This window comes from Chionomys nivalis, chromosome 24 (assembly GCF_950005125.1).
Source record: "Chionomys nivalis chromosome 24, mChiNiv1.1, whole genome shotgun sequence".
NCBI classification, from domain to species: Eukaryota; Metazoa; Chordata; class Mammalia; order Rodentia; family Cricetidae; genus Chionomys; species Chionomys nivalis.
In genome coordinates this window covers 12925655-12944826 of record NC_080109.1, presented here as the reverse complement: position 1 = coordinate 12944826, position 19172 = coordinate 12925655, and the positions used below count along the sequence as shown (strand labels likewise).

At 44.2% G+C, this 19172-nt stretch overlaps 1 protein-coding gene across 1 annotated transcript in view; it reads left to right on the top strand.

Moving 5' to 3' along the window:
* Positions 1-19172, top strand: part of Schip1 (schwannomin interacting protein 1) — a 629199-nt gene that overhangs the window by 131271 nt on the left and 478756 nt on the right. Inside the window, exons 3-4 of the mRNA XM_057756791.1 lie at positions 6569-6649; positions 16266-16401. Of these exons, the coding sequence (XP_057612774.1) occupies positions 6569-6649; positions 16266-16401 (217 nt within the window). The remainder of the gene's footprint in view (positions 1-6568; positions 6650-16265; positions 16402-19172) is intronic.

The following is a 19172-nucleotide window of genomic DNA, read 5'->3' as shown; positions in this document are numbered from 1 at the left end:
AAGACAAAGGAAGAGAAGATAGCCATCCATTACTGAGGACTTACAATGCAGTCTGAATTACTGCTTAGCAGACCTTTGCTCAACAGATTCGGACTCTGGCCTTGACATAGGCAGGATTGTGACCTTTTCGCCAATAAACGAGGAGACTCAGAGAAGGACCAGTTATAGTCCCAGTATACTTAGCTGGTTACCAGTATACTCAGCTGGTTACCAGTATATTCAGCTGGTTAGTTTGTACAGATGAGGATGAAACCCGGCTCTGGAGGCCTTTTTACATCAACCATCAGCTGAATCCTCAACTGAGTTCTCACATACTACCGGCATGGATGTGTGTCCTGTGCAGTTCTGGACACTAAAGAAGAATGTTTGTACCCTCGAGAATACAAAAGTAGGTAAATTGCAACCACGAGAGCTCTCAAGTCACACAAACGACTATGAAGAAGTAAGGACGAGAGGCTTGGGGAAAAGAAGGAGACTCTCAGCAGGAACACAATGGCTGTTGTTAAACGCTTGCAGGGATGGTCCTTAAGGAGCAGCTAAGTTGCTCTTCTGTTCTAGAAAGCGGAACAACTATTAGGGAACAGGGTTTATGGAAACAGCCATGTTAGTAACAAGAAGGACAGTGATTTTGAAGTGCCATCTCGAGCCACACCAGAACAGACGTTTTCCTTCAAAATTGGGAGACAGGCACAAAACGTGTCCTAGAAGAGAGGAATGAAAACAGTCAGGGTGTAGAAAAGACTCCTGTAGGTGCAACACCTCAGGTGTGGTTTCTCTTCCAGCCTTTTCCTGCCCCTGTGACTCTGGATGCACCATTTAAACCACCAGAGCTCCAGGGTCAAGTATCTTTAAAGAGAAGAAGTCATTGCTGGCTGGGAAATCTTCCTGAAGGCATCAAATGAGACAATGGGAGCCTTAGTGCCCGCTCCCTCCCCTTTCCATTGGCTGGATGTTTGGACAGGGACTCACAGATTTTTCCATTTCTGCTGTCCATGGCCTTGCCATGTCATCACTGAAGGAAAGTTTCTCACCATTGATTAGATGATATTTCTGAGTTTCTTGCTCATTTGATTTAGGGCATTATAGTTATGCCTGGCCTCATAAGATGAGTAAATAAGAATAAAGGAACTTATCCATTATGGAAAATGTTGTGAAAGTCCCTCAAAAATTAAAAAAAGTAGAACTACTTCATGATCTATAAATTCCATTACTAAATATACATCCAAAGAAATGAGTAGAGTGTACCAAGAGACTCCCACGCCTTCTGCAGCCTGGCTTAATACCACCAAGACATGGAGGCAGCCTCAGGGGCAGTGAGCGGATAAAGACAAAGTGCTCATATACAGAATGGAATATTACGCATCCACAAAATAAAATCCTGTCATTTGTTATAATATGGATAAGCTTAGAGAGACTCTATTAAATAAGCAAGTCAGGTGCTGGAAGAACCCTTTCAACTCATGGGAGTGGAGATTGGAATGGAGTTTCCACAGGCCGGGGGGCAAGGAGGAGGCAGCCCAGAGGGGTGCGGAAGTGCGTGCTAATGATGCACTTTGGTATATTTCAAAAGAATGCCAGAAGAATTTATAGTAAAATAGTTTATCATAAAGAAATGATAATACGTTCAAAAGGACAGATTAAAGTAATTTAAATACCATACAATGTTTGCCTATTTGGAAAATATCACATTAATACATATGATTTAGAAACTTACTTGTCTGTGTGAGTCTCTGTGTTTGTGAGTTTATGCACACATGCGTGTGCGTGCTCACTCCTCTGTGGGAACACAGAGTCTAGAAGAAGGCACTGGGCCTCCTCTGATCTCTCTGTCTATTCCTTTGAGTAGGGTCTCTCCACGGACCTTTGGCCAGTGTTTTCTTGACTCGGCTGAAATCCTGAGGACCCCAAAGGTTGTCCTGTCTCTATCTAGCCTGTGGGAGCTGAAGTTACAGGGCTGTACCAGGCTCTGTGTTTGTTTCAGGAATGCTGGTGTCAGATCCTAGGCCTCATGATGGCAGGGCAACTATTAGTAACAGCTGAGCCACCTGCCAACCTTAACATGTCCAAGGATTACCTATTAGTTGAAAATAAACTTAATTTTAAGACTAGTTAATCCTTTCTTATGAACACGTTCACTAGGTATATGTTAGCAATAATAATGACGATTTGGCTCATTCTGGAAAGATTTTTCTTCTATGGAGTCTCATGTTGCAATGACATGAGCTCTAACCATGCTTCTTCATTTAGGTGTTTCGAGCCAGCTTCACAAAAATGCTCTGACTCAAGCCCCACCCCAGACAAATTGAGTCTGCAGTCCTGGAGACAGCATTTGGCCTCTTCAAGTGGTTCTGAGGAGGAGCTGGGTGAGGACCAGTGCACAGTTTTTCTTTTCAGTCTGTGCAGTCACTCAGTAAACAACCAGAGCAGCCGCGCTCTCTGAGGACGCACTGCCTCTGTGATGTTCAGCCCGTTCCTTTATCCAACCTGGCTACATCTGGCTTTCATTATTGATTTAAATGTAGGAAATGAACTCCAAAAGTTGTTTTTTTTTTCTTTCCTTGCTAATTGACCACAGCTCCCTATTAAATCTCTCAGTACGACCAACATGAAAATTCCCCAGCTCTCTGCTCTCAGGAAGACATGTGGACATTGGTGAAGCACGTGTGTGGGGGGGAGGAACTTGTTCCCTCACCCTTCCCCCACCCCTCCCCCAACCCCTCCCCCACTCCAGTCAATACCAGCTTACTCTTTATCTTATGCCAGCCAGAGACCCAGGAAAGCTAAAAGCTGCTGAGAATGGCCTGGCTGTCTTGCAGATTTGTTCTGTTCTCCTGTGAGGATGGAAGAGTCTAGGGATGGGAATTGGTTCCCCTCAAAGAACACAGACAAGCACAAGTCCTACCACACAGGGAAAGTTTCCAAAGAAACCGTCTCTTTCCCGCTTATCAGTTACAGAGGGGAAAAAAATGCAATGGGCACCAGACCACAACATTTACATGGATTTCTTGCTACATTTGCATAGATTGCTGGAAATTTTTCCTGGTCTGCTTCCAGGCTGCACTGTGTCCTTGATAACTGTCAGAGTTGATTGAAAAACCTCGGGTGCTTCAAGGGAGCAGTGTAGGCATTTCGTTACAGCTGTAGCTGACTTAGTTGTCCATGTAAATCACCTCTGCTATTCAAAATGACCGTAAGTTAAGTGATCATGGTGCCGTAGCCGTTGATCGATTATTCCCCCTTGGAATATCACATTTATTCCAAGTGCTCAACAGGGTTTTGTTGTAAACAGTGTGAAGGGCAGGGAGGCTACAGCTCCATACCGTGGAAGGCCGGTTGAGAGCATTTACCTGCATGTGCACGCATGCGCACACGTGCACACATACACACAGACACAATAGAGCTTGGCTCGTGTCCAAAAATAGAGGCAATTAATTGGTACGCTATTAATTAGGAGGCTTCTTGGGAGTTGATTGTTAATGATAATTACTTATTAACTTATGTAAGACCTTAGTCTGAGTGCCTTGCTTTTTTGTGATTATTGAACCAGGCTCTTTCTCTGGTGGAAGACTTGTGATTGCTTGTTCCACCATTGTAATGATATATAATGACTTGATTAACCATGGGAAACTATTGATAAGATGCTCTAGTACTAGCTAGCTTAAGCCAATAGATGTTTGTCATTTATAGCTTGTTGGTAATGTGTAACTTATATGCCAAAATTAGGCCATATAAGTATTTTCTTTATTAAGCAAAAATTCACTATCATTGTCTTTGGTGATCACAGGCTATATTCCCTATATTGCAGGTACTCTTTGCAAATTTGCTAATTTGTAATTAATGGGATGCTTAATAGAATCAAACTTTAAAAGGCCCTGGTTATAAGGCTGCTACCCCTACCAGATCACGTGATTGCGAAGAACATCATTGTATGATCCTCTTTTCTGGATGGGGTCCATTTATGCCTCCTCTTTAATAACATCGATTACACTTACACATAATCGTACACATTGCACACATTTATAACACACACCTCCCAGGCTGAAAGAACAGGGACTATGGGTAGTCTTTTCACCGTTTTGACCCCATGCTTGGAATCATTCCTGGGGCACACATGACTGGATAATAAAGAATTAACAGCAAATGCTGTAAATTGGTGCTGCAGAGCAAAAGAATGTTTTTCTACCCCTCAACCATCAGGCGGTGCCGCAGAAGAGCTCTTTTGGGCTCGTGGCACCACCTAGTGGTCGTACAGAATTCGCCTGTCTCTTCGCGGTTCCTCACTAGGAGGCTAAAGGAAGACGTACCCACGTGACATTAGGGCTAGGACAGGTTCCTCCTTCGGTGTCACTGTTCTTTCCTGCGGTCCCAGTCATGGTTCTCACTAATTTGAGTGGCCTTCTAGCTAGTTTATCTCCCTTTCCCTGATGGGTCCCCTGCACCAGTCTCGAAGATCCCCCTCCAAACTCCCTGCTCTAAATCTTTGCTCCCTGGCAGCACTGGCTTTCTTACTGGAGGTCCCCATATACTGGTGGCATTTCACAACTTGGCAGGACACCACCGGCCTTTGAAAAAACCTAGCTACACAAAAATATCAAAGTACTGCATCAATTTTGTCAGACACACATACATACACACACACACCTGTTGGGGACCAGCCTCGACAAAAACACCTCTCACCAGGGTAGAGGTGTGTGGATTTAGAAGTATAGTAAAGAATATGATGACGTGAATTGAAGTAATAAAATGGAGAAACATATAGAATAGTATCGGTAGGGAGGAGTTTCAGTGAGCAGTGAAAATTCACTCGCATTTAATTTCCAACTGCTTAAAATACCCCTGACCCCAAAAGGTAGGAGTAAGACAAAAAACTTGCTTCAACATGATCTAAGGAAATGAACAAAGCAGTTGAAAGTTGTGAGCTATAGCCATAGTTAAACATTCTGCTGCTGGAACAGAACAAGTCATGCTCACACCTTAGAACACCTTCTGTAGGCAAACCAATCCCTGGGTGGAATCCAAAGTTACCTCTTTAAGGGAGCAAGAACTTAGTTGGATCCTTAGAAACAGGTTTACTTCTCTATTCCTGGAGCACAAGGGCTGGCTATTAACCACACCTGTTGGCGATAACCTTGAGAGAGGCCAACTCTCTGGTCTACACCTAGGTGGGATTTTTGAGGTAGAAGCACAATAACCTTGAAGGAACTAGAGGTGAGTTCCAACTCTGACCTTTGGTCACCGCGGAAACGGGCTCACATCTTTGGGGCTCCACACCCCCCTTGCCTGTACTTTACAAAGGATGCCCTAGTTTGATTTTCTGTTGCCGTGATAAAGCACTGACTGGAAACAGCTTGGGGAGGTAAAGGTTCTTTACAACTCCTGGGTAACCAGCTGTCTTTGTGAGAAATCAGCTCAAGGCAAAAACCGGGAGGCAAGGACTGTAGCAGAGACCCTACGCCTAGAGGAATGTTTTTCCTGACCTAATTCCTGGCTCATGGTCAGCTACCTCCCATGCCCACCTGCCCAGGGGTGGCACTGCCCACAGTGGAGCGGACCCTTTCACATCAATCAGTAATCAAGGAAATGCCCCCACATACTTGCCAACAGGCCAATCTGACAGAGGTCCTTTTTCTGTTGAGTTTCTCTCTTCCTGTATGACTCTAACTATGTGCCCAGTTGACAGGCAACTAGACAGCAGAACAGGCATGGGTCCTGGACAGTGCTGTAGAAAACTATAAAAAGACTCAACCTCTCAACTGCATATGGTTGCAGCAAGTATCTCAAGCCTGGTATCAGCTCTTCCAGCCAGTGTCTTGCAAGGGATGAGTAGCAAGACAGGGTCAGTACAGTTCTCTCAGCAGTGTGAGATAAACTTCACAGAGCTTTGGGTTTCCCAGCTACATTATGACAGTGAAATCTTTGCATGTCCTGCCTACTCCATATCATCTCTTTCTAGCCTTCCCCTTTGACATCCACTTCTGTTAAATTACCTCCGCTTTATGTTTCAACTTTGCATCCGCTCTGCAAAACCTGGCCAAGGACAGCCTTCAGCCTAACCAGTGAGCAGCCAGTCAGGGGCCACAACATCCACAAGAAGCTGTGACCATGAACTCATAGCTCATGCTCTCCTCGGTGTGAGCTCAGAAACAGCTTACAAGACGAAGGGGGAAGTTCCTTGGCAGTGGCGCTCTTGAGGATGAATAAAGGGTAGAAAAAAGAAAAAAGTAAGAGGTTAAACTGCGTTTTCTACAACTGCCCAGTCATTTCAGAGTGTGTACTATTCTCTTTTGGTCTAACCCCTCTAGGAAAGGTTCACATTTCCTCTATATTTATCCCAAAAAGGCCATTTTTCATGTATTAGCTGTGAACGTTTTGTTGAGTAGTAGAGAACACAGGGTAAGAGAGGCAGCAGAGAAAGGCAATATTTTCTTTCTAGAGTGAGGTCACCAGTGTTTAGGATTCTGTTAATAAATCCACATCACCTTTTTAAAAACCACATAAGTTTGGAGTGTTTTCACCATAAACAACGACTTCCCGGGCTGAGTTACTGACGAGCTCTTTCTCTTTCTAGTCACCAGCTGGCCATGGATGCGGAGAACAACATTGAGAAGTTCCCCCTCAGTCTACAGCCCTTGGAGTCAAAAGTGAAAATGTGAGTCCTTGCAGAGTTACACGAATCAATTCGTTCTACAGGTGTGTGCGCTTGTACTCCTGAACACACTCGGAGTGCATCGGCACAGAACCACACTCTTCTCCATTTCTCATTGGCGTGCTACAGGTCCAGCCAGGGCCGAGGCAGAAACCAAGGTGCTTCTAGCTCACACCACCATCTGTGGGTGATGGTAGGAAGTATTTGATGGAATATTCACTCAGTTTGGGGTTTTCCTTCAGGTCTCGTGCAGCTCTTTCTATCATGTTTCATTCTTTCATCTTGTCCTTGAGGCCCCACCTTCCATGCGTGTGAAATCACTGCTCTCTCACATCCTTCTTACTTCCTGATCCCATTCCCACCACCAGTGTTGGGGGAAAACACATCTTCCCTGCTCTTACGATGGTGGATGATGCTTCTGCATAGTCTCTCCCAATAAAGACCAGTGTGAGACCACCTCCTGCTCTAAGTGATGATAACAATGAAACTGTCCTAACCCCACTGCAGGATCAATAAAATGACACTAGCAAGACCCAAAGCGAAGCGAACCCTATTATAAGGTAATGAGGGCTTTGGGGGGCAGCCTCAATGCCCTTTCAGGGTCTAAATTGGAAGTCACAAGAAATGAAAGGGACTTTTCTTCTCTGGCTAACCTGAGGGTGAATGAACAAGCTCTTTGTGCTTTTCCAAATCAGTCTCTTTATTCATCTGCGTCTATTCTAATTCTTTTATCCCACTTCTAACTTCTCCTAGCTTTTCCTCCTCTCTTCTTCTCTCTCCAGTCCCAAAACTTTCTTTTTTCCATGAGCCTTGAAGAGATAAAGAAAATACAAAAGTTGTCTCTCATTGGTCAAAAGCACATTCCCAGAGCAAGCAATAGGGAGTTGAGCCATTGCCATGGCAACACAAGGGTCCATCGTTACCGAAGTGAGATCAGCTTTGAGACATTGGTCTTTTGTTAACAGAGTGGCAAGCCCAGAATTGCCATGCTTTTCTTCTAACCTTGGTTGCACATCTGCAACTCTGACCTTGTGCACAGCTGCAAAATTCCAAACTCATGATCTATTTACAAAAAGCCTTTAGTTTAGTTTGAACTTGCTCCGAGGTGAAAGTGAGCTAATCGTGTGCAGTTAGTCTGAGCCAAAAGGAACAAAGCAGGCTTTTAAGTGTCTACAGTCCTCATGGGACAAATAGATCTAGTTATGAAGCATGTCCTAATATATACTCTATATATCAAAACCATAAAGCTAAATGAAAAGTCATCTTTCTGACCACCCACAGATATATGTGCCCGTAAGATGGAGATGCAATCTTAAGACTACATACACACATCACATGAGATTACACACTACAATGACGGTAGTTTGGGGAGACACCAAACTGCTTTAGCAGAATGACCGACAGCTTCCAAAGTTTATGGTCCTGCAGGCCTTGCCAGGACAGGATTAACCTCCATCAGATAAGCATTCCTCTGGTGGGTGACATCGGAACAACTAGGTGCCACCTGCTGTGACTCTCATGGCCCCTGACAAGAAGACAAGTTATCAGCCTTTTAAAGGTATTCATAAGTAGAGAAGGAAGCTATCAGAATCTCACTGTGCCACAGAGTATCCCATTCATGACTAATTCCTGTGTTTCTTCCATACTCTGAGTCTCACTCAGAGGCACAAATAAGAATTATCAATGCTGGTTGGTACACGCAATCTTCCCTTCCCTGTTAAAACCCAAAAAGTTTAACACCCACAAACATGTCTGAACTTGAGAACCACAGATTGTTTGCAGAGAAGCCCAAGGAAGTCTCTCTGAAGAAGGGTGTGTGTGTGTGTGTGTGTGTGTGTGTGTGTGTGTGTGTGAATTTGAACAGTAAGTCATTGCCGGATGAAGGCATTTAGCCAGGAATGGAATGACAGATTTATGGTATCCTGATTTATGGGCGTCCACACCACTGTGAGTCTGTGCCAGCCTTACACATCCTTAAGAAGATGGCCACCGTGTGAGCATCCAGCCTACTCTTCAGGATCAGCCCAGAGGCAGCTTCTGAAGCAGCTGGGTATCCTGCTAGGAAGCTCTGTGCCTCGCTTCCTGATAGAAGGAATCTGGCTATTGAACATTCTGAAGTGTGAGCGCAGGTTGCTGGGTTGTTAGGAATCTCTTTAAGATGAGGTCGTTTTAAATGAGAAGGTGCTACAGAGGAAAGCTACCGTACGGGGAAAAATTGTGAAGGACTCGTTGGACAATAGAAATAAGTTAGGAAATGTTTTTAAGTTTTTTTTTAAGTTTTCATCATCTCCAATATATCAAGGTAGTAGAAGAGTAGGTGCCAAGAGGAGGAATAAGTAGAGAAAAAAAAATCAATTCTCTCGGTTTGCGAGTCAGCCAGCTGAGAGAGCTCAGGTCTTGTGAGTTTATGCTTGCTGGTTTGCTGGAAGAGTCTCAGCTCAGTGAAGTATAAATTAATGCTTTTTTATCACTCCTAATAACTCAGAACCCCATTTCCAGTCACTGGTGGGGACAGAGAGGAGAGAGCTTAATGTTGCCCAATAATGGAATTTGAGTCCTATCAGAGAATTTACTCCAGCTCAGTAAGTTTTGTCTAATTTGGTTATTAAATTTGTAACTCCCAGGGTAGGTTCCATATCTTACACAGAGAGAGAGAGAGAGAGAGAGAGAGAGAGAGAGAGAGAGAGAGAGAGAGAGAGGAGAGAGGGAGAGAGGGAGAGAGGGAGAGAGGGAGAGAGGGAGAGAGGGAGAGAGGGAGAGAGGGAGAGAGAGGGAGAGAGGGAGAGGGAGAGAGGGAGAGAGAGAGAGAAGAAGGAGGGAGGGAGGGAGAGGGAGATGGACAGACAGACACATACACACACAGAATGCATGTCCTATTGACCACACCTTCACCCCCTCTATGCCCACCTCCCTCCCTTCCCTGCTCCTTCCCTGTTCTCCTTTCTACTGCAAACTGTTCTACCTCCCCTGTGCTAAACCCCTAGATTTCCTGCCAATGATGAGCACTCGGGCTCCTAGGCAGCTGTCTCCTTTAAAGTGGCTCCAAGGCTTGGAATCTTGGAGAACGGGACCACAGGGTCTCCCAGGAGTCCTCACAACGCAGACTTTTACCTCCTCATTGGCTGTGTTTCTTGCTCTTCTAAGCATATTTTTTGTGACGACCTTTCCCACAAACCTTGGCCTCCTTACAGGGGGGACATGGCCGTCCTTGCTTTCCAAGGGACAGGTGTTCAGGCATGAAGAGAACTAATACAAGGGCCTTTGTCTGAGCTCTTAGAGTCACCCTCCAAAGTCACAGGCTTTGTCTTAGGGCTTCTGACCCCTTTTGGTAGTGACAATGTAAACATCTCCCTTCTCCCAATGAAAGAGAAGAGGAAGGTCTTTTTCTCATACAGTCTTCTGGGGATGTACCCCTCCACCCTGATGAAGACATATTGTAGGCTCCAGAGCAGGGTACAACCAACTGATGGTGAGCCCTGAACCGCAAAGGCAGAGAGACTCTCGGGTGAGAGGATTACCAAATGAAAAAGACAAGCAAGAAGAGAAGTTGTCTCAGTGTGGGCAGCTTGTCCTGCGTGAGTGTGAACCCCACCATGGACTGTGGAGCAGGATAAGATTCCTTATGTTGGCTTCTCACACTCCAGACATTGCGAAAAGGAAAGCATTTGAAAAAAGGGCCAAACCAGGCATTTGGTAAGGCAAAGTCAGAAGAAGGAAGTGGAGGCCTCAATAGGTGACCCACTGAGAGGAAGGAGAAAGGGAGGGAGGGAAGGAGGACAGAGGGAGGTAGAGAGGGAGATTAAAGTGTCAACAAAGGATATTACCTACCTCACACAGCTGTTAAGAGGTCATTCTAAGTTTTAGACTTCGATGATCGATGAACTGTGTCAAGAGGAAAATAATCAGGATCACACAGGATTCATGGAAGGCATTTGGGGGCAGTGAAAGGCAGGTTCCCCACACACCAGGAGAGAACAAGCCTCCATCAGACAGCCAAGTGAATACACCCGGATGAGGGATGCCAGCACAGCCCGAGGAGTCTGGCTGAGCCCTCTCTGAGTGGAGGCTAGAACGGTTTGGTCATAAAAGTGTGCAACGAATGAGTAGCAAAGTCCTGAGGCAAAAGGAGTCACCCCTCAGGCCCCCGAGAGTCACTCTTCATGTCTGGGCCACAGTTTACAGGTTATTGGTGAATGTCAAAAAATTCCTCCCAATTTAAACCACTATTTATGCTTTGATAATATTTTATGATAGAACGACATATTGATATATTGAACATTAATTACTTTTTCATTTGAAAATGTATTTGATAAGTTGCAAGGGGGAAAATACCTGTTGGGCTTTTAGAATTTGTGAGACTATTTCATAAAAAAAATGACATTAAACCTCATTACTTAAGCACAATTTTGGCTTACTTATGCTGGTTAGTTTATATCAGCTTGACCCAAGCCAGAGTCACCTGGGAAGAGAGACCCTCAATTGAGGAATCACCTTCACCGAGTGGCCTGTGAGCATTTGGGGAAGCATTTTCTTGGTTAATGATTGATGTCAGAGTTCGCCGTGACCCAGCTGACGGTAGGTGATGCCATACCTTAGCAGGAGATCTTAAGTGGTACCAGAAGTCAGGAGAAGCAAGCTCGCAAGCGGCGTTCTCCATGTTCTCTGCTTCGGTTCTTGCCTCCAGGTTCTGGCCTTGAATTCCTATTCTTCTCTCGATGATGGACCCATGCACTGAAAGAAACCCCATCCTCCCAAAGTTGCTTCTGGTCAGGTTTTATCACAGCAACTGAAACATGGCTGCAGCCAAACATACAGTATGTAGAAGTTATGTGAAAAGGGCGATTAGGAGTGCAAGCTTTGAATTCAAATCCCAACCCAGTTCTCACCTCCCGTGAGGCATTGGGAACCCTGGCAGTCTCTGTCCTCCCTGGCGCTCTGCCCCGAACAGGATCATAAGGGTTTTCTGGGAGAACAGCAGAGAAAAATGTTCAGACTATTCTAGCTTTCCTATCCAAGTGTGTCTTTTCCAAATGTATTCATACGTCCACCTGGTCCTCCAAAAGAAGCCATGGGTTCTTTGGGAGCCCAGAAGAGCACCTTGATGTGGGGTTTACACATCACCTGAAAACCTTTGCTGCGTCTTTTGTTTTCTGAAGCAATAATGCTAGTTTACCCAGGCCTGGTCTGTTTGTCGAATGTGGGGCTCAACCATCTGCATATGTCATCAGCTGCCCTCTTGAAAGGGTTCGAACGAATGCATTATTGCATGTTCCTGTTGTGGAAGAGCAAGATGTAGGCCAGACTGTTTAGCATTTTGCTTAAGGCCACAGCTAATGAGAAGTCAAGCCAGTCAGGACCATCTATCATGCTCAACACACTTCCTTGTGAGGTAGAGCTTTTTATCTGAGCTATTTCTAGGACATGATGTTAGAAAAAACACATTTGTTCATCGCTCCTCGCAATTATCCCGGAACTACCTAGACAGTGATGCATATATGTGGGAGGTCGTTGCTCGGGGGAATTTAGTCTTGTGGAGGAAATTGGACTTGCTAGGAAAGAGACCTAGTCTGATAGACTGTGCTTTTCGTGTTTAATGCCATCTTGGGGAAGCTCTCTTCTGTGCTGGACTCCTGGCTCCTCATTTCAGAAGATCTCTGTCTTTCTCATGAAGAGTGTTACAGACCCAGGCTGTCTAAATCATAACCTGTGAGGAAGCCGTCTTCAACAGCCAGTTAGCTTCACCACCTTCCCTGGGCCTTCCGCCTGATAGCTATCCTCATTTTCATGTCTTCTCTAGGACCCAATTCAAATCCTAAAGCTCCCCAAACCTTCTCTGAGCATCTCAGTTTTCCTATGGAAGCCCTTTCTTCTTCTCTCTCCTACCATATTCGGTAGCAATGAGGGTGGTACCCACCGTTATCCCCCATCTGCAGACAGACATAAATAAACAAACTTAGATCAGAAGCAGCAAACAGCCTGAGGAAAGAGACATAAGAACTGAGAGACAAAAAAAAAAAAAAAAAAAAAACTCAAAAAATGTTCAGCTTCTATTACAAATAATGCTTGTACTTCAAGATGTCGGACTGAACAAGATACCCTCCCTTATATCAACCAGTTTTTAAAAGCATTATATTAATAGCATAGTTTAACTTTAAAATTAAAATGTCAAGGTAGTCTGTATGCTGTATCCATAAGAGAGAGATTTGTGAGTTGGAATTATGGTAGAGCTAGCATGAGTGGCTGAGCATCTTCTACATTCCCTTTTAATCCCCTCCCCCAGCAGTTGGAGACGGTACTAGCAAGGCTCAATATTTAAACACTTTACTGTTTGAAGGGCATGACAGAGGTAGTGTTGGCTAAAAACACTTTTCTTAGGCCCAGAGACTACTGATATCGTGACTGCACCATTAAAATATAATAATGCCATAACTTAGTACAGTAGGCTAAGATGACATAAATGGCTTGCTATTCTTAACCTCTGAAAGAAGGCATTATCCAATCTGCAATGCAGTCTTTAAAACTACAATTATTGAGATCAAGAATAATAGGGTAATATGCTTTCATCTACATAGAATTGTTTCTGTGTATGCCCACAATGGCTATAATTTAAGTGTTCAAAAATGATACAAAATGTATTAAGGGATTAAGAGGGCATAGAGATGTTCCAAAACATATTTTAAAATAAATATAAATATATTTTTGTACAATTTAAAAGGCATTAGACATTGTTGAAGTATTTATCAATGAAAGAAGCTGTCTATTCGCTTAGAAGAAATGAATCCTGCTTTCTTAATCTCCGACTTACAGAAAATTAAAATGTCATCCTCTGGATTCCGCAAAACTAAGGAAAGGGGATGCTTAACCAAGTTCACTTTGTGAAGCCCTCATTGTTTGGGTCGCTAAAGAGTTACACCGCCCCCTGGTGTTCGACATGTTAAAGTACAGCATCGCTTCAAATGACACGTTTGAATGGTCAAGGCAGGTTTTTTTTTTTTTTTTTTTCTTGGTTTGCTTCTTTGTTGTTTAAGACAAAGGCTAGGGAAGGATTCTTTGGAGTCTTATAAACTCTTGGATCTTATATGGATTATAGATACATTATTTAACTTTTCACTTCTTTTACATGGAATGTCTTTTGAGACCTTAATGGTCAGTGTTTATCCCAAGTGCCCCTAAGTATTTGCTAAGCCCTGGAGGACCTCCATAACTTCAGATCTCATGACTCACTGATGGTTTCCAAAAGTTTTTAGCTCTCTAATGAAGATTGTCCCCAAAGAAGCTGTGAGATGACCAGCCACTTGTAGGTCTTTAAAATTCTGCTTAAAACCTTAAAGCTGAGAAAAAATCAACAAGGACAGATTCTGTTCAAGCAGCGAGCAATAAAACAGTGAGCAATTATCATTCATAGCAGAGTCAGAGCTTGCTTTAGGGGGCTGAAGAGTTTATGACAGACACTTATCTTGGTTAGGGTTTTATGGCTGCCCAGAAACACTGTGACCACAGCAACTCTTATAAAAGAAAGTATTTCATTTGAGCTGGCCTACAGGTTCAGGGGTTTAGTCCATTGTCACCTGGTGTGGGAAGTCCTTCTGCCTATGTGTTGCTTTTATTGGTTAATATAGAAGCTGCTTGCGGCCAATGGCTTAAGAGAGTAAAGCCAGGCTGAAAGAGATACAGAGAGAGTAGGGAGAGTCAGAGAAGCCATAGAGCCGCCAGAGGAGAAAGACATGAGCTGCCAGCTGGAACCTTGCCGGTAGGCCATGAGCCTTGTGGTAAAATATAAAATAATAGAAATGGATTAATTTAAGATATCAGAGTTAGCCAGAAATATGCTTGAGCTATTGGCTAAACAGTATTACAAATAATATGGTTTCTGAGTGATTATTTCATATCTGGGAAGCTGGGAATGAACAAGCAAACCCCAACACCAGTCACCATGGCGGGAAGCATGAAGGCGTGCAGGCAGACATGGTGCTGAGAGATTCTACATCTGGATCAGCAGGCAGCAAGGAGAGAGAAAAAGAAAGAGAGAGTGGGGAGAGAGAGAGAGAGAGAGAGAGAGAGAGAGAGAGAAGACTGGCCTAGCTTGAGCATTTGAAACCTCGAAGCCCACCTCCAGTTACATGCTTCTTCCAACAAGGCCACCACACCTAGTATTATTGACAGTCCCTGGTGACTAGGAATTCAAGTATATAAGCCTATTGGGTCCATTTTTACTCAAACCACCATAGCCATTAAAACTCTTACTTTAGAATTCTACACAAACTACAAGGAACCTAGAAAAAAGGTCCCAGAAGAGTAATCTGACATCCAAGCACGAGCCCCTGTTCTTAAGCTCCACAGCTCAAGATAGGCCTCTGAGACCAAGACATTGCTTTCCTGGTACCTTCTGGACTTTTCCTTGAATATTATAACTCATAAAATCTCAATTTATTAGGAAAACAATGCAGTCCAATAATATGATGACATTTTGTGTTCCTTCTATCCACTGGCTATTGAGAATTGATGGTATTCAATTCTGCCTGAGGAAGAGGTCTGAGTTTGCTCATACTTTGTCAATAACTTTGATGACCCAGTTCACATGGAGAGAGTAGAAGACCTGGTACATCTAGGCGTCTAGCAGAGGCAGTGACAGATACTGACTTATCACTTTAGAAAACTGAGTCCTGGCAGCTGGTGTGCACGTCCAAATGCCCAGGAAAAGTTCCAGCACTTTCCCTGATGACCCACGAACTTGGACATTTCACTGTCTGAGTGTGGAGCTGGTGGTTCATGAAAAATTCCTTAACTTCAGCTCAGAAACGGGACAGGTGCCTATTTTTCAGGACAGTCTTTTTTTGTTTGTTTGTTTTTTGTTTTTTGTTTTTTTTGTTTTGTTTTGTTTTTTCCTGACATTGGCCCCAGGTTAAAAATAATAAACTCCCTAAAGTGAAATAGTAAAAAGCCACCTAAGGACCTGTTACCTTCATGTCTTCAATAGCACAGGACACTCAGAGAGTCTTCATTACCTGTGTCAACCCACAGTGTGTCAGGTAAATGACTGCAATGTTGTTGGGGACTTGTCCCCATGTCAGGGCCACCAGACCACGGCATCTGGCCGTGCAGGCCTCCTGCCCAGTGTTGTGAATGCCACCTTGAGGTCTAGGTGAGTACAGTCCCAGAAGTGAGCTCTGTGGTCTATGTCCAGAGTGTTGACATCGGGTGAACCCTCTGAAGTCATGCAGTGAGGGAATCAATGTATCATCCTCAACTATTCGCTTTTCTCAAAGATGAGAAATTGAAATATTTGTTGTACCCTAAATCCAAGATCGTTTAGTGCCCAAACTACTTTGACTTTGACTGATGCTCCTCCCTATCCCCCACCCTCCGACCTTTGACTTAATTGACTTTTTTTCAGGCTGAGTTAGCCTAGTCAAGTCTGAGAAAGACAGTCTGGTCGGTTTTGCTGTGTTTTTAAGATCCGGCCTTGATGGCCAAACAACGCAGCTAAAGCCCAAGTGTTCTTTCTTGAAGCACAATTTATCTTAGAGTTTCTCAATCTCTAAAACCAGTCCCCGCCTCCGTGCCCTTCTGAGTCTGTGGGTGATGACTGGCAGTGACATATTGTCGCGTTTCTCCGCAGCATTCAGCGAGCATGGCGAGAGTACTTGCAGAGGCAAGACCCCCTGGAGAAGAGGAGCCCGTCCCCACCCTCCGTCTCTTCAGACAAGCTGAGCAGCTCTGTCAGCATGAACACCTTCTCCGACAGCAGCACACCCGTGAGTGTCCCTGCCAGCTTGCTTGGACTGGCTTGCGCCGCATATGGATGCCCCCCCCCCCCCGCGCCGGCACTTATTCCCAGAAAATATCTTGAGGTGGTTTGTGATGGGGGTGGGGGTGGTGTCTGTGTCGCTTATTTGCCACAAGGGAACCCACAGTGAGGCTCTTGACATCTTTGAACTAAGACAAGATTCGTGGGCCCAGAATGAACTTGACCGTGTCCACAGATTTTGCGAGATCGCGTTTCTCTGTCACTGAGGTGGGCGCTGCCTACCCTCCCTGCTTTTCTTATGGTGTGTTTGCTCCGGTATGTGCCTGTGCGATGCTCGGCTGGCTTGAAATGTTGAAGGCAATCCTAGACTGAAACGGGCTGATAGGGGTTGAGTATGCCCATGACTAAATGGGTACCAGGTGCCCCTTCCAAAAGGGGCTCCGGGAAACCTGCACCTGAGTAGGTGCAGGACAGACGGTAAAGGAGCACAGCTCTCCAGGAGGAGATGCGAGAAGTCCAGAGTTTTAAGTGATTGAAAGGGAAGCATGGTTTTGTACTCTGAAATTGGCTCGCTGACCACCAGTTATGAACTCTCGGTTAGGGCATAAGGTTAAACGAGGCGGAGAGTTCGTCATTAGGCACGGGCAAACTGGAGATCAGTGAGTTTCGCCATTATGATTGTCTAGTTATAAGCAATCAATGAAATGATAAAAAGTTGGGAAGAGGTGATTATGTAAAGAATGTTGTTTTCTTTAATTTTTTTTTCCTTCGCTACCTTGCTGTCCTGTTTTTTTCAGTCTTGTAATGAGATCAGGCAAAAGTTACTTTCTTGGAAATGTTTTCAGAAGACGGCATGGCTTGGCATGTTATCTGATGATTTTGTGTGGGTATGAGTTCTTTAAAAGAAAGAGTAAGCTGGTTTTACAGCTGTTGAAGTAGAAGAGGAAGATCCGTTTCCATCTGGCCCCAGATCAGGATCTTTGGAGAAAGCTGCCGCGCTCACTGGTATCCCGGCCACTAGAGGGCGCCTGGGAACCACGTTGGGAAATGCTGCGTCTCCAAGTTAGGCAGTGTTCTTGATTTATGAGAAAAAGAGAAAGTGAAAATTGAGTCCTTTGGATGCCTTTGCTGTGAATGCCAATAGAAAATGCAATTAAATGATTTAAAGATTTTTGTATGAAGGACGGAAACTCGATTTCAGAAACCATTTTTATCCGTGAATTAGGGGTTCAGATTTGCCAGCGAAAGCAGTGCTTCTCAACCTTTGGGTCGCGGAACCCCCTTCTCCAAAATTATTTACATTATGATTCATGACGGTAGCAAAATTACAGTAATGAATAGCAACAAAAACATTTTTTTTTTTATGGTTTGGGGTGGAATCACAACAGCATGAGGAACTGTATTAAGGGTCGCAGCGTCAGGAAGGTTGAGAACCACTCACTCACTGTTCTAAAGCTCCCGATTCAGGACAATTAGATCGAGTCTGGCAACCCACTGCTTGTCTGTGTTCTTTAGCCTTTTGGAGTTGTTGAAAGGTTAGATTATATCTTAGCCCTACGATTTTCACCGATTCCGTGTTTAACCTTTGCATCTCAAGTGTTCAGTGAGTAAACACTGGTTTGTCCGTACCTGTGGGTCTTCCTGGGTTTTTTTTTGTGTCTGCTCATGGTGTTGAGTTCTTTAAACCAGCATAGTCCATGAGTTCCCTGGATCTTTTTTCTAACAGAGGAGCTTTGCCTTGTCTAGTTGTTTTCTATCAATTGAGTTTTTCATCAAGGGTGTCGATCCAGTGTCATCTTTTAGCTCTGTGGGTTGAGGGACAAAGAAATGTCTAGACATCTATAAAAATAATAGTCAAACAGTTTTTTTAAAAAAGAATCATTATTTCCCTCTCCTATCAGAAAGCAAACAGAGACTGCTAGATTCTGATAGAGGTTATTGATTATAACAGTGACTTCCGGATTAGTAATGGCAGTCATCTGACACTAACTGTACAAAAATAAGACACGAAGATACATCCAGAATATAAGACATATGCAATGCTCGATTTGAACTGCTTCCAAGCCTCCAGGCTGCCAGGAAGGCAAACATCCAAGACTTCATTGAAGTCCTTCAGTGCTGAGCATCAAGCCTACGCGGGCCCTAAAAGTACTCTACCACTGAACTACATCCCTAGCCCTACAAGGCATTTAAAAAAACAATCCATGCTTCCTGGCTTGAAATCAGTATAGATGGATAAATATTCTCTTCACTTCCATGATTATCACATTGACAGGTTCCCTAACAAAAACCCACATGGGATCAAAGTAGAAAGTTTCCTAACAGGAACATTATCTTTATATCTTTTGGGGGAACAAAGTAGAAATTAATTTTGATTTACTTTGAGTCACCTGCCAGACACGCTGCCCCAACATCCTCAGGAAGGTCACTGGGAGGTTTGGTTTCCTGCCCACTGTGAGTGGGGTACAAGTTTATACAAGGCATAGGATGATCCCTGATCAAACAAGGACTAAGGCTTTTGTGGGGGTGGGGGTGAAGCAAGGTTTTTCTGTGTAACAGCCCTGGCTGTCCTGCAACTCACTTTGTAGACCAGGCTGGCCTCAAACTCAGAGAGATTTGCCTGCTTCTACCTCCTGAGTGCTGGGATTAAAGGTGTGGGCCACCATTGCCTGGTCTAAGGCTGTCTTAAAGACAGGAGGTTCAGCAAATATCATTCTGAACTTTGGTGCTTTGAGCAATCAGGTCGCACGCAGCCAAGTCATATTATAATTGTGTGGT